The following is a 16,048-nucleotide window of genomic DNA, read 5'->3' on the forward strand; positions in this document are numbered from 1 at the left end:
CATGTATGTAGTGAAATTGTGACTAATTTATGTATCCGAATATCAAATGTTAACGTCTTTAGGTTGGGTTGCACCAACTAACTATAACTGTAACTTTAACTATAACTTTAACTATAAATTACAATGCAAAATGTCAAAGCTTTGGTTAAAGTTAAAAAGTGACGCCACCAAGACGCCATATTTAACCATAACCATAGAGCTCGACAAGGATTCAAATGCACGTGGCGAAAAAAGGAACTAACGCGGTCATCATACAAAAACGAAATTTTTGACTTCTTTACCAGCAGCACCCCTCCCACGTTCATTTATAACCTTGTTGGACCAGCTGTCATCTGTCAATTTCTCCGGTCAAAGTTAAGGTTAAAGTTAAAATTAAAGCTACCTTAACTATGACCATAACTTTAACTTTGACCACGCCTCTGGTGCAACCCACACTTACGGTGTTACTACAAAAGATTTAAACACCTGTTGAACAGTTGATTACAAAAAAATCAGTACAAAATGGTCTCAAAACAACTGTTCAATTATTATAGATGTTTAAATATTTTGTGGTAAGATGAAAAAAAAAAATGGTTCTGCTGTCATGTATCACAATTCACACGTCTCTTTTTACCACGCAGTGTTACTGATCATCTGACATCTGAATTCTGACAAATCTCTTGCTTCTTTATTCCACTAGGTATATTAACTTTATGGTAGCTAGGTAACTAGCGGAATAGAGCAACAATTTTAATATAAAATTGGTTTTCATCTTTGTGAAAAAATATATGTGTACGAATACACTTACACAAGCATGATTGAACATGAATTCTATGAGATTAAATTGTCAACGTGCGGCACGTGCCGACTGGACGTCAAAAAAAGAGTGCTGCTGTCATGCATCACACGTCTCTTTTTACCACGCAGTGACATCTCTCTTGCTCAGGCCTTTGTTTCTCTATTCCGCTAGGTACATTAACTTTTTTTTTTTTTTGACACTAATTTTGTTTTGATTTAGTTTAATTGTGATATTACAAAGGGTGGTAAGTTTAAACTTTAGTAATAAGTATGTTAAACGCAACCAGATCCCAATTTTATTATTTTATTCAACATAATATTATACATAATATAGCTTCGTTTCTTGTTCGATCCAGACCGTATTTTTCTATGGTCTAAAAAATATATTGGTACTGACGTCATATAGCTGCGTATGTGAATACTTTTTTGCTGTTTTATTATAAACAGATTAACAGATTGAATCGAACAAGAAACAAAGCTTTATTAATCTTGCTTTAAAATAGTAAAATTTGAGTACTCGGATTATTAAATAAGTTATAAGTGTATAAATTTATATTACTACTAGATGTCCCGCGCGGCTTCGCCCGCGTAAATTAGAAATTTTACAGAATCCGTAGCTACATTTTCCCATAAAAAATATTTCCCCCGTTTTTCCCACATTTTCCTGAGTTTCTTCTGTCGTATTAGTCTTAGAGTAATAATATACTTAATATAACCTTCTCGATAAATGATGAGTCTTACTCGATAAATGATCTATCTAACACTGAGATAAGTTTTTAAATCGGACCTGTAGTTTCTGAGATTGACGCGTTCAAGCAAACATACTCTTCAGGCTTATAATATTAGGTAGATATAGATTTTTTTTTAATTATCGCTTGACAAACTCGAGTCTCGATCTAAAAGACTATGAAATGGTATAATATGGTAGTGATGATGATGATGATGATGATGAAGAATGTAATTTGCATAGTAGCATATGCTTTCTGTTCTTAAAACAACGCCGAAACTCCCAAACTTGTATCTATAAAGAATCAGGAATTCTCTCAGCACCTTCCGAACCACGGTATACCAGGTATATCTCGGTGCAAAATCTTACTTGTTGGTAGCATATGCTTAGAATACTTCTCACGAAACCGAAGTCACCATATGTTTCCCTATAAGTTTTGAGGAGTTCCCTCGATTACTTATGGATCCTTCATCAGATCACCACTTTTCTGAATATAATACCAAATTGGGATGATAGCCTATATACCAAAAGAAAAATTTTGAAAATCGGTTAACAAACGGCGGAGTAATCGTTGAATATAAGAAAACGAACATAACACCTCCCCCATTTTGAAAGTCGGTTAAAATTGTAGCCTATGTGTTATTTATTTAATATTTTAATCAGCACATGAATTGAATAACAAATTTTTTTTCAAATTAATCGTAGCACCATCGGTCAGGACAAACTAAAATTGAAATAGAATAATATTGAATGCGATGATAGCGCCGTCCGCCGGATCTAATGTAAAACATTCCAAAATCAACAACTCCTTATAAATAAGAAATTAATTGAAAAAACATTTTCCAGTAGACCAAACTGTAAATCTAAACCATTCTCGAATCTCCACGAACACACACAAAAAATTTCATCAAAATTGGTCCAGTCGTTTAGGAGGAGTTCAGTCACATACACACGCACACAAGAAATATATATATTAAGATGTGTTTAACAATGAATAAAACTACACGAAAAATTGTATAAACGGCTTATTTTTCGAAATCTTTATTATAAGTCATAAAGTATTGCTCGATGCGAAGAATTTATTATAATTATTAAATTATTACAAACACCGATGAAAAAAATTAGCTTGAAAAAATTTAAATTTTTTGTCTTTATCAGGATTACGGATCTGTATGAGAGAAAAACGTAGCGGTGGCAAACGTACGCAAAATGCGTGCGCCGTGCGTGTGTCATTGCGTGCGCGTTTAAAATGTGCGGCATTTGTATCGTGTTACATTTTTTTTTATTTATGATATTGACTGCTTAGCCCAAAATATTCAGTTGTGGACTTACTGCCGCAGTCAGAGAATATTATTAATGTATGGGGATTGGAGATACATACATTATCTGTCAAATGGAAGTTTAATCATCATTCAAAGGCCTCTGAGTGCGCCCTTTACGGCCGTTCCCAATATTTGATCTATCTCTGGTTTTGCCCTACTAGAGATAGGAATAGCTCACATTAGACATTAGAGACATATATTTTATGTCAATTGTGAGCTATTCCTATCTCTAGTAGGGCAAAACCAGAGATAGATCAAATATTGGGAACGGCCGTTAGAAAAATATGCACGACAGATTTTTCTCTGCGTAAAAGAATGTAAAGATATTGTACAAAGTATAGAAACTTGTTTTATTAAGGAAGCATCGGAATAGAATGTAAAGTTATAAAATAATATGACGGTGGGGAATTACCTATAACTTACGGAATAACCTAACGGAAGCATTGACCTTTGAGAGACTTAAATATCATAATATCTACTATTAATATGTAGATAATTAATAATTATTATAATATTTGATGTCTTTATTCTTGGTATCAGATTACTATATCATAGTACATACATGCATTGGTAATCTATACTAATATTATAAAGCGGAAGAGTTTGTTTGTTTGTTTGTTTGAACGCGCTAATCTCAGGAACTACTGGTCCGATTTGAAAAATTCTTTCAGTGTTAGATAGCCCATTTATCGAGGAAGGCTATAGGCTATATTTTATCACGCTAATACTAATAGGAGCGAAGAAATATAGGAAAATGTTGAAAAAACGGGAGGAAATTATTTGAAAGAGCTTATTTAAACGCGCTAATCTCAGGAACTACTGGTCCGATTTGAAAAATTCTTTCAGTGTTAGATAGCCTATTTATCGAGGAAGGCTATAGGCTATATTTTATCACGCTAAAACTAATGGGAGCGAAAAAATAGAAAAAAGTGTGGAAAAAACGGGAGAAAATATTTGAAATGGCTTACTTGAACGCGCTAATCTCAGGAACTACTGGTCGGATTTGAAAAGTTCTTTCAGTGTTAAATAGCCCATTTATCGAGAAAGGCTATAGGTTATATTTTATTGCGCTAAGATTAATAGGAGAGAAGAAATAGATAAAAGTGTGGAAAAAACGGGAGAAAATATTTGAAATGGCTTATTTGAACGCGTTAATCTCAGGAACTATTGGTCGGATTTGAAAAGATCTTTCAGTGTTAAATAGCACATTTATAGAGAAAGGCTATAGGTTATATTTTATTGCGTTAAGACTAATAGGAGAGAAGAAATAGATAAAAGTGTGGAAAAAACGGGAGAAATTATTTGAAATGGCTTATTTGAACGCGCTAATCTCAGGAACTACTGGTCGGATTTGAAAAATTCTTTCAGTGTCAGATAGCCCATTTATCGAGAAAGGCTATAGGTTACATTTTATCATGCTAAGACTAATGAGAGCGAAGAAATAGAGAAAAATGTGGAAAAAATTGGGAAAATTATTTGAAAGGGCTTATCTAACGAACTACTGGAGCAATTTTTCTGATATTTGGCACAGGTAAGAATTAGACCACGTGAAGGATCATAGGCTATTTTTGTGGACTAATTTGTCTGTGAAATATTTAATTTACGCGGGCGAAGCTGCGCGGAACGTTATATGGTCACGATATCACGCGTAAACGGCTGATTGATGAATTCGGTATAAAGATACTTTGAGTTCCGAAAAAGAACATAGGATACATTTTGTCCCGGAAAAATTACTGTTTACTGCACAATATACGAATTTTGATGAAATTTTGTATGGCAATACTTTCAGTCTCGGGAAAGGACAAGGGATACTTTTTATTCCGAAACTAGCTGTTGCCCGCGACTTCGTCTGCGTTAGTATAGTAGATCACGTCCCAAGTATTATTTATTGTACAAAAATATTCAATGTATCGTGGTCTATTCTTCATGTTTGCCAAATAACATAAAAATGCTCCAGTAGTTCTTAAGAATCTTAAGATAATAAGCAATTTCATATAATTTCCCCCGTTTTTTCCACATTTTCCTCTATTTCTTCGCTCCTATGAGTCGTAGAATAATAAAATATAACCTATGGCCTTCCTCGATAAATGGGCTATCTAATACTGAAAGAATTTTTCAAATCGGACCAGTAGTTCCTGAGATTAGCGCGTTCAAACAAACAAACAAACAAACTAACAAACTCTGCAGAATTATAATATTAGTATAGATATAGGTATACGGTTCCCGCACAATAAACTTTTATGATTCTCGCCTAAACTATTTAATTTATTTTCATTTTGATGAAATTCGGCATGGAGATTGGAGATACTAATTTGAATCTGGGACAAGGAATGTTTTTTGTCCCGGAAAAATGTGCGGTTCCCACACAATATACTTTTCTGATTTGCGCGTAAACGACTCAATCGATGTACGGGAGCAACTATAAAGTCCACGCGGACGAAGTCGCGGGCAACAGCTAGTACATAATAAAATGTATGCTTATCGACTGTCACTAAAAATGACACTAGCGTTAATTCATAATTTGGTCTATGTTGATGATTTGATGAATAATAACGTTAGTTAAAATTCTGCCTCTAGTGTCGTTATTTCTTATTTCCATCACGCGCCAAAACGGCATTGTTTTGGCGCGTGATTGTATTTAAAATATAACAGTGTTTTATACCCATGGCTTCAGTTTTTAGTTTTACCACATTAGCATGGAGAATGCTGCGTGCTTTTCGTTTTGCTACTTGGGATTTGGTAATCCCCTAATGTGGCAGTTGGCATAACCCAGGCCTTTGAAGATGACGTCATCTATTTCATCTAGGTGAGTTACCTATATATTTAATATAATAATACTAGAATCGGTACATGACCTGATCCAGACTATCGCAAGTAAGTACTTAGGCGTTTTATGTTAAATTATCTAAAGGTACTTAATAATACCGAATACGTTTAAGCTTAACTTAAATTAAAAGTAGGTATAACAATATTTTAGATGTCATTGTAAAATCTAAGGTTTCGCTCTCTGAAAATAAAGTACACATTGAAAGATCTTAATAAATATTGACTCAAATGTTTGACCCCTACGTCTGACAAGTGACAAGTCCATCGCAGCCTCACTGGTTTATCCTCAATACGCATCTCCAACCAGTCACACAACATACGTATTGACATACGTAGCTTACATTTAAAGCATAAAGAGCCTTACGTCATTGACATAAGGGTGCTCTCAGCGGTAAAACAACTCCGAACGGTCTGTACAGCTGTCAGCTTGCAGACTTGCAGTAGCAAAATGTCGGTCATAAGAGCAGGTCGTGTGTTAGTGCTGGTCTTTTGCTACGTCCTAGTACTAGCTCAAAACGACTTCAAGCCCCCAAAAGTGACTATACAACCGCTGAAACCCAAGGGAATCCGGCTTTTCATACCAGGTTTGTGTTAATTTTTAGTTTCTGTCATCTGAAGTCGTAACTCGAAACACTGGTTTAGGTTTAAAAAAAATGTGTTCTACCAGCTCATCCGGTTTCTTTTCTTGAGTAAGAATATTGGCGCCTAAGATACTAAACATAACCAGTGGTAAAAAGTTATAGTAATTATTACTTTTGTAAACGGTAAATCTCGATGAACGGGTTCATCTGAACCACAGTATAGCAAGGTCATATTGCTATACTGTGTCTGAACTTAAAACGCGGAAAACGTGAAGCAAACTAATAATAGTATCTAATAATTTATTGATTTTTGCAACTGATATTTTAATAATTGTTTGTTTTAAGTTTTTCCTCGTTTCTTGTTATAGTCAAGTCAAAAAAACAACAGTATGTTTCGGCAAATGAAACAAAGAACAGCGTACAGCAAACAAAAGGAAAAAGCTTAAAACAACTGCAATACATAATATTTTATCTTTTATTTAGTTGTATCGTCATAAAAGTAATAAAAGATAGTCGGGTCAAGTTCATAAGATAATAATACTTTACACTAGATAGAAATGTTATATAAATAACTAGCTGTTGCCCGCGACGTCGTCCGCGTGAACTTCAGTTTATAGCGCGCGATGTTAACAAAATTGGTGTCAAAAGCTTTTATAAAAAAAACCCTGGTACCCCTTAAATCAAAACAGCTGTGCAGTGTGCACATAATATTTCAAATTTTATGCCAAATTTTAAAGCTTATTTAGCCCCCCAATTACACAACTTACCCATAAACTATTTATCATTGATAGGTTTAAGGTTACGTCACTGTATATAATATAAAGTACTGACTTATTAAATAACGTAAAATAGAAATAACAATCGAAAAAATTCGAAACTCATATGTATGATGATACCACCTCTTATAGAAAGATGTTGGGCAAGCTTTAGCGCGATGTAAGAGACGCACGGCGCCATCTAGTATGAATTTTTGGAACTAACTTAATTTGAACAAATTTTCGTATTTTCACCCCCTTACAACCCTTTTTTTCAGTAAAAAAGTAGCCTATGTCCTTTCTCAGGCTTTGGACTATCTGTATACAAAATTTCATTACAATCGGTTCGGTAGTTTACAGCGAGACAGACAGACAGACAGACAGACAGACAGAGATACTTTCGCATTTATAATAGTAGTATAGATATAGATTAAATGGATTTACAAACAACAATTTCATTGAAAGTAGAGTTGCATATAATTGCTAGTATACATTCAGCGGGGGCCAATATTATCATTTGTTGGTGGTTTATTACTTTTTAGGGTTCCGTACCCAAAGGGTAAAAACGGGACCCTATTACTGAGACTTCGATGTCTGTCCGTCTGTCTGTTTGTCCGTCTGTCCGTCTGTCTCCAGGATGTAACTCAAGAACCGCTATATCTAGAATTCTGAAATTTTCACAGATTTGTGTATATTTGCCGCTATAACAACAAATACTAAAAACATGATAAAATTAATATTTAAGGGGCATACAACAATCTCATACAACAAACGTGATTTTTTTGGCCTTTTTTGCTCTAATACCTATATCAATAATGGCAACAGGTAGGTACTTAGATTTTTCTCAAAGCCCCTAATTTGTTTACCTACTTTAATATTTAATAATAATATTAAAATAAAATAAAAAATTAAGGGGGGCTCCCATACAAAAAAACACAATTTTGGCCTAATTTTGCTCTATAATGGTACGGAACCCTACGTGCGCGAGTCCGACTCGCACTTGGCTGATTGTTATTTATTGGTCGAATGATGCAAAGGTTCAAATTTTTGACGGGGTTATATTTTAATATAACAACAGCTTTTTAGCTGACTTCTAAAATTTAACCTATCCAAGACGATAGTCACAAAAATTTTGAAAATCGGTTCACAAACGGCGGAGTGTTCGGTGAACATACAAAAAAAAAAATTAAAAAAATATCCACAGCCGAAAATAATATAACGACCTCCTTTTTGGAAGTCGGTTAAAAAGATAAATTCCTCTAAAAATCCCTCACACACGAGGCATAGGCTGGATTCATATTATGCGTCCGCCCGAACGTGCGGTTTGGCGGCACATGCTTGCTTGTGCGGTGTAGTAGCCAAACCGCGAGTTCGCGCCGCCGCGCATGTCAATCCAGCCTAAGAAAAACGAATATCCACTAAATGCCACTTCTATCATCTGACCATATAATTTTTAACTTCCAAAAAGGAGGTTATAAGTTCGTCTGTTTGTATTTTACTCAAAAGTTTGTATTTTTACAGAAATCAAAGATATAACGCTGTTTGTCTTCCACGGTAACGTAAATAGGGAAATAGAGAAGAATGGATTCGGCGAAATCCGTGCGGAAATACCCTCGCCAAAAGATGGGCTGTTCTTCTACCAAAGTAACGACGTTAAGCTGAAACCGGGAGATGTGATCTACTACTACACAAGCATCTTGATGAAAGGGGCGATTCAGTATGACGATCAACAAACGTTTATCGTGGAAGGTAGGTGCAACTGCGAAGACTTTTAACTTATCAACTCCCAAGCGGCCCAAGCGGGCCGCGATAAGTGATAAAAATAGATTTCCAAGAAGCGCGTTCGAAGAATTAACCGGTTAATACAGAGACTCCACGCCAACCCAACTCACAGTATTGAATTTTCAGCTTTGTGTATACCTAGTGTGACTTAGGGAGTTATTTTACAAACTTCTGTTTCATCTTCCGCTGATGCGATGGGCATTCACTAATCGCAACAAAGGTTCCTGCCTTCCGGGAACCTTACATTTCCATGCCATGCTGTAAGATGGGTTGACGTCGAGTCGGTGTAATAACCAACAGTATTCTAAAGCCGTTATTGCATAGCGTGATCTCCATTCTCCATGAGTTTTCAGAGCTGATCGATCCAAACTCATCCGCGGACGCCGCGTTGCCCGTCGGCGATTGTCCCAAGACCCTCACAGTCGTCCGAGACTTGAACAAGGCCTGCAGCGGACAGATCATATTCGAGGACAATTTCGACGGCCTTCGCGAAGACCTGTGGAGATTGGAGCAGTATATACCTGATGAACCGGTACGTTTTTGCCGTGACGTCCTATAAAATATCTGACGACTGACTTTGGGCAGAATTAATGAAAGGGGAGTATATTTTGTGGTGACTACTGTTTAGTCATCAAAACGGGGGTATTTGTAGTGTGTGACATGCCAACAACATTCAGCAACAAATCAATACCACCACTTGTCCATGATACCACTAAAGTTAATTTATGGCTGTGATGCGTTGCGCAACTTGCGCTCAACCGTTTAGGAAGAAGCGCAATAATAATTGATGTCGCCCAGTGCCTGAAGTTTTTGACTAATACAGTAGCGTTTTTTGATTGGTTAACGTCAAACACGTTAACCAATCTACAATGCTGCTGAACAATAGGGAATATTGCGCAAAGTTCGCAGCAGAGTATGCTAAGTACACAAGCGGTAAATAGAGTAAATAATAATCCGTCCGAAATAAGACATATTGCACACGTCATTTTTGTGAACAGCTGTCTGAGCTGGTGCTATCGTCTGGCGTGAAAATATTCCAGAAATATATCCTATTGCTCTACTTTCAAACAAATCTTATAGATTGCCACGGTCGAAACTAAACATTGAGCTGCTTGAAAGTAATAAATGTCTGTCATCTCTAAGCGTCGTTAAATTCAGCCCTGTTGGTCAGGGCAGTTTGCAGGGAAGTAGGCAGCGCGGGAATGTAAAAAGTCACTCGCGCTGCCACTCGTCATGGCAGCGGCATGACGAGTGGCACTGCCGCTGCCCGACGCGGCAAGCAAGAGAGCTGAGTGTAAACGCTCACTCGCGTCGTTACTGCCGCAGAAGTATTCAGGGAAAAATTGCTGACAGCACGAGGAGCAGCGGCAGTCATCAGTCATGGCTGAATGTAAACGTCCCATAAGGTTTTTGTAAATCTTGTTTCAGGATTACGCCTTTGTATCGTACCAGCGGCCTCCCAACGCGCCCACCATATCTGTGGGGGAAGGTTTCTTGAGGATTGAGCCCAGGCTACTGCAGAATCTACCCAACTTCAGCAGCCATTCCATTTCAGCGGGGACACTGGATCTATACAGCGGGTAATATTATTATACGATCTTCGATAAAATAACTCATACACTTGGGGCTCGTTATTGCTAAAAAGTTGTTGGCAGACTTGGCAGACTTGGCAGAAATCGAAATATCTTGAATGAATAACCTCGACGTGACGTGTAGCTCATTGACGGTACGAAACCCTTCGTGCGCGAGTCGCACTTGGCCGTTTTTTTATGCTACTTGAAAAAAGGAGTTGGTCTCTCATTTGACCATATATTTTTTATGTTTGTTCGTGCATAAATTCATGATTTTGACGATTCTTTTTTTATTTGAAAGAAGATACTTCATATATGGTCCCATGACCGGGAAATACTATTTAAATTGTTTTTTTGCTACAATCATTGAGTTAAGTAATTGGACATTTCCAGGTGCACATCATCGTGGTCCCGCTGCAGGACGCTGGCTTGGGGCGCGAGCATACTGCCGCCGGTGGTCAGCGGCCGCATCACCACCAAGTCCTTCGCCTTCAAGTACGGAACCATCGAGATCAGGGCCAAACTGCCTCAAGGAGATTGGATTTATCCAGGTAAGATCAGCTAAATTGAGGAGGGAGGGAGGATGGAAGGGGCTTTGTCCAGGCACTGACGCGGACGCCCGTAACTCTGTTGCGCCAAAATTCGTTTCTCGCGCAAGAACCGTACATTTTTCAGGATATAAAGATCCTATGTTTTTCCCCGGGACTCAAAGCATCTCCATACCAAATTCCAGCCAAATTGGTTCAGTGGTTTAAGCGTGAAGAGGTAATAGACAGACAGACACACTTTCGCATTTATAATAAACTTGCGTGCAAAAAAATCGACCCACCTCTCTCCTTATGATTCAAACGGTAATAACTCAAGAAATATAATTAGTATTAAATAAATGTTGGAATCGTTTTAAAGGTAGTACAATAAGGATTTAATTATTGCTATAGTTATTGTAATTGTAAATTGTTTACTAATTCTACAGCCTTAAAACAAAAACCGGTCAGTTTGGCATAACATTTCAGTAGGCGATTAATGACATCTTTCTTGTAAAAAACACTAATAAATTGATTTCAATAGCTCATAGTGCCACCCATTACCCTAATTTAGGTTTCCATCCGGGTTTTCCTTGACCTTATCAAAGTTATGATGAACTCCTGAGCGATACCATCCCGATCTTCTTGTACAGCCACCTGGAGGTCCTGAAGGGTATCTGCGGCAAGAGTCCGGGCCCTGACCCTCCTTTTGAGTTCTCCCCATAGGTGCTCAATAGGATTAAGGTTAGGACTCCTTGCTGGCCAGTCCAAACCCGAAATTTCGACGTCGGAGAGATATTGACGAACTTTCGCAGCAACGTGCGGTCGAGCATTGTTCTACATCAATATGAAACCTTCATCAACAAAACCAGCACATGGCACCGCATGTTGTCCTAGTACGCCCTGAATGTATCGATAGGTACTCAAAGTGCCAAGGCGTGGCCCGGTTACGAACTCAAGATTGGTTTATGCATCAAAAGAAATCTCGCCCCATACAGTCCCCGAACACCTACCAAATGGAAGCCTTTCGTCAATGCACGCCTGCGCAAATCATTCTCCTTATCAACGGTATGCTTTTCTGCGACCATCGTTACCATAAAGACTGATTTAGCTTTCATCAGAAAAGAGCACGACCCGCCATTGCTCCAATGAAAAATCAACATGAGAACGTGCGAAACTAAGCAGCGCTTGACTGTGTGCTGGGGCTAATTTTGGACCGTTAGCGAGTTTTTGTGAAGTCAAACAGCTGCCTGCAAGTCTTCGTCGTACAGTCTACTCAATTACTGTAACTCATCCGACTTCTCTTGGCCGTCGTTGCACTTGAACTGAAATGAGATGTCGATTCCGCAAGGACGTTGACACCTTAAAACGGTCATCACGTTCAAATGTAGCCCAATGTCTTCCTGAACATGGTCGCATGGTAAAGTTTAGAGTCTCTAGAATACTTCGGTATACTCTTGTAACCGAAGTTCGACTTAAATTAAGACTTCTAGCCACAACTCGTTGTCTAAATTCAGCTCTTAGCAAAGCCCTTGCTTGAGAGGCTTTATTTGGAGTAATATCCATTTCGCCACAAAGAAATTACGTTTAAAATGGAGTTAAATGAACAATAAATCAATAAAAATCGAGACAAAACAAAAACAATAAGATTTGACCGATTTTTCATACAGAACAAAACCGTTCAATTAACGATTAAAAAACTGAGTGATGGGGGTGCTTAGTGATTTGTGTCGTTTGTAGTCAAGCATGTTGGAAATGAAAATGTAGAGTAAACGTACACATTCCCTATCATATTAACTCGCATTATTAATAAAAAGAAATAATAAATAACTATAACTTTTTAAGATATAGCGACTTGAATAGAAATGCGCGGGGTGGGTCGATTTTTTTGCACGCAAGTGTATTAATATGGATATCTATAATAATCATAATAATATTATGTGTTGTACAGTTCAGTATTTTCCTGTACCTACAAATGACACACCTAGAAAGTACCTATAAGTACATTATTTTCCTGTAAATTATAATGTGTCTTCTTTATGTTCTAATTATGTATTGAACTATTGACATAATAATATTACAAGATGAAGAAGATGAGTATTGACTCATGAGAGAAAATATTATGAGTAATAGCTGTAATAGAGTCATTATAAGTTCTTCTTATTCCTTTGACTGTTTAGGAAAATGGAATTTCCACAGTAAAATTTCTGTGAAACTACCCAAACATTAATGTTTAGTTTAGTATGTTATTGTTTTTAGCAATATTCCGCGAAATAAACCTCAACCTGTAAATGAGTGAGTGTACGTATAGGCATGCGTACAGCACGTCTCTCCTCTCCCACACTGTCTATGCGTACACTCGCATGCAAGAACGTGCACACAGCACACACCACCACCACGTCAACACAAACACCCCTGTAAGGAACTTAACAACGGAAAAAACAAACTTAACAACATCCGTCACTTGTAGTGTAGACGAAATTGTAGAGTCCACATCGTGAAGATGCTCCGGTGTTGGGGCGAAACACACGTCGAGGTTTTCAACTTGCATGGTGGTGACAGGCCTTGCACGAATTGGCTAACATTATTGCTTGTGTGGTGGAGGTGTTTGCTGTTTGCACCACGTAAGGTTCATTTCGCGGAATATTGCTAAAAACAATAACATACAAAATTTTGAAGTATGTAGAGGGCTGAGTGTAAACGCTCACTCCCGTTGTTATTACCCCAGTCCGCAGAAGTATTCAAGTAAATATTTCCTGCAGCGCGAGGAGCAGCGGCAGCTGTGGCTAAGTTTAAGCCGGCCCCTAGACGATCAATAATTGTATTGTGCAATATCACGCATAAATTTTATTGAATTTATTTGACAATTAGATTGAAGGCGCGCGATGTTTAATATCAACCCTAGATGGTCAGTAATATTATGCAATTTACGTGATATTACGTAATAAAATTGCTCGTCTAGGGGCCCGCTAAACGACGCATAATGTTGCATCTCGCTCTATCGCTTTTTTGCGGAGCGCGGCTTAGGTGCGCATTGTGTAACAGGGCCGTACCACGAAACGGTTTTGAGACTCAAACAAATAACAATCGTACGAGAATGTTGCGTCCTACTCTAACAAACGTGAAATGACGTTGTTAGAGCAGGACGCGGCATTCTCGTCCGATTGTTTGAGTCTCAAAACGGTTTCGTAGTAGGCCTACGCTTTATAAAATATATATTTTTGTAAATCGCCATAGTTTGTAAATGTGAATATATGCGTTTTTCATTTTTAGACATTCTGCTTCAATCTTTTTATGAAAGGTACGGGTCATTGAACTTCGGGTCCGGAGTAGTGAGGATAGCTGGAGCAAGAGGGAATAAGAACCTCAAGGGAGGGAATACCGAATACGGGAACAAGGTAAGCGTGAGAGGCAAGATTTGAGAGAAGAAGAAATATATTTCTTATTAACTAACTATGTGAATTTTGTCTTTTCCACCCCGTGAGCACGTGTTAGCGAAAATATTTTGGCGTTGACTTTATTTCGCTTATGCCTAGTTTTTATTATTCGTAGCATATGCCACTAGGGACGCTGTTTCGGTCCCATAAATTATAGTTTGCGTCCTAAAGGTGAGAAGTGGAATAAAATCACACTCAGCACTCTGTATAAATATTATGGGCTCTGAAACTAATGACCTGGTTTACACTATTCCAATCCAGTGATCCAATCCAGCGCTTTTTTTCAAAATTACATTCTAGTGCTCGTTTAAGTTACTCCAATAGTACCTAATCCAGCGCTTCCAGGTTAATAACCTCGCAGCCGATTTCAAAATGTATGTTTAAGCTGAAATTAAATTTAAATATCAATATTATGTTTTAGGTATTATACGGAGGAGTCATTATGAATGTGGGATGTCGGAATCACTTGATAAGGCAGAAGGTCAGCAAGGAGGCCTGGGGAGACAGGTTCCACGTTTACTCCATGCGGTGGACGCCAGGTAAATTGCTTCAAATAGTAATAAAAAAATAGTTATACTTAAAGTAAGAATAGGATTTTCCGCCATTAATGTAGATTCAGTTGTCGGAAATGCACCCGTGCATAAGGGTTTTTTTAATTAGCACATTTACTTTTCTGCTTGAATCTATTTACGCGCGCTTTCATATTTACATAACAGTTTATACTCAATTTAACAATGGAGATGGATATCCTGCAGGCGGAAAAATATAACACGATAATATGGTCACGCATAAAATTGCCTTTCCTAGGCTCGTATAACCCATTAATAATTTATTTTCCAGAGCGCATAACGCTATTCGTCGACGATGATGAGTGGGCACGCGTGGAGCCGGCGGCGGGCGGGCTGCAGAGCCTGCTGCCGCGCGAGTGTCAGCTGCCCCGCACCATGCTCGCCAACGCCACCAAGATCGCGCCCTTCGATGACCTTGTGAGTCGCTATATATACCGTACGATTTATCGTATCGTAACGACCTGTCGTACGATCAACAAATTGTTTGATGATTGTATTTGACGCGGTTCGCCTGAATTTTATGTTGATCTAGTCTCTGCATCCTGAGTCCATAGATCTAGCCCGTCAGCTGATTACAGAACGTCTTTGCACCAAAAACATTACATTAAAATGTTCTGATACTTACATATAGGTACTATAGTTTGTTTTTTTTAATTTCCAGTTCGGAATCACACTTGGCGTGGCCGCGGGTGGTGTTCTGGAGTTCGAAGACAACCTCAACTCGAACGGCGTGCCCAAACCCTGGAAGAACAGCGGTCGGAAGGCCAGCTACTACTTCTGGCAGGACCTGATCAGCTGGTCTCCCACCTGGACGAGCCCCGCGCTTGTGGTGGACTACGTGCGAGTGAGAGCGCTGTAGCCCGTCTCTGTTGTGATATTAAACGTTAAAATAATCGTTGTGTTTGGAACTGATAACCCATCCTGATAAAATTTGGTATGGTGATAGAGATTTGAGATAGTGTATTCCAAACAAAGTGAATGTGTGTGTTAATAAATGAATCATTTAGGCTCAAAGATTTTGCGAGCGACTAATGTATTAAATACTAACTGTCCCGGCACACGTTGTTTTGCCACATAAAGTGCTAGATGTCCCGCGCGGCTTCGCCCGCGTAAATTAGGAATTTTACGAAAACCGTATATTTTCCCATAAAAAATAGCTCTTATGTCCCTAACCTAA

The 16,048-nt window shown here is 38.2% G+C and overlaps 1 protein-coding gene across 1 annotated transcript; it reads left to right on the plus strand.

The window, feature by feature from the left end:
• Window positions 1-5,988: 5,988 nt before the first annotated feature.
• Window positions 5,989-15,765, plus strand: LOC121739110 (beta-1,3-glucan-binding protein-like). Its single transcript, XM_042131437.1, has 9 exons — window positions 5,989-6,236; window positions 8,510-8,737; window positions 9,124-9,302; window positions 10,199-10,350; window positions 10,735-10,892; window positions 14,139-14,263; window positions 14,724-14,841; window positions 15,143-15,288; window positions 15,533-15,765. The coding sequence occupies exons 1-9, from the start codon at window positions 6,101-6,103 to the stop codon at window positions 15,728-15,730; spliced, it is 1,440 nt and encodes a 479-aa protein (XP_041987371.1). The 5' UTR covers window positions 5,989-6,100; the 3' UTR covers window positions 15,731-15,765.
• Window positions 15,766-16,048: the final 283 nt, after the last annotated feature.

This window comes from Aricia agestis, chromosome Z, assembly GCF_905147365.1.
Source record: "Aricia agestis chromosome Z, ilAriAges1.1, whole genome shotgun sequence".
In the NCBI taxonomy this organism is placed as follows: Eukaryota; Metazoa; Arthropoda; class Insecta; order Lepidoptera; family Lycaenidae; genus Aricia; species Aricia agestis.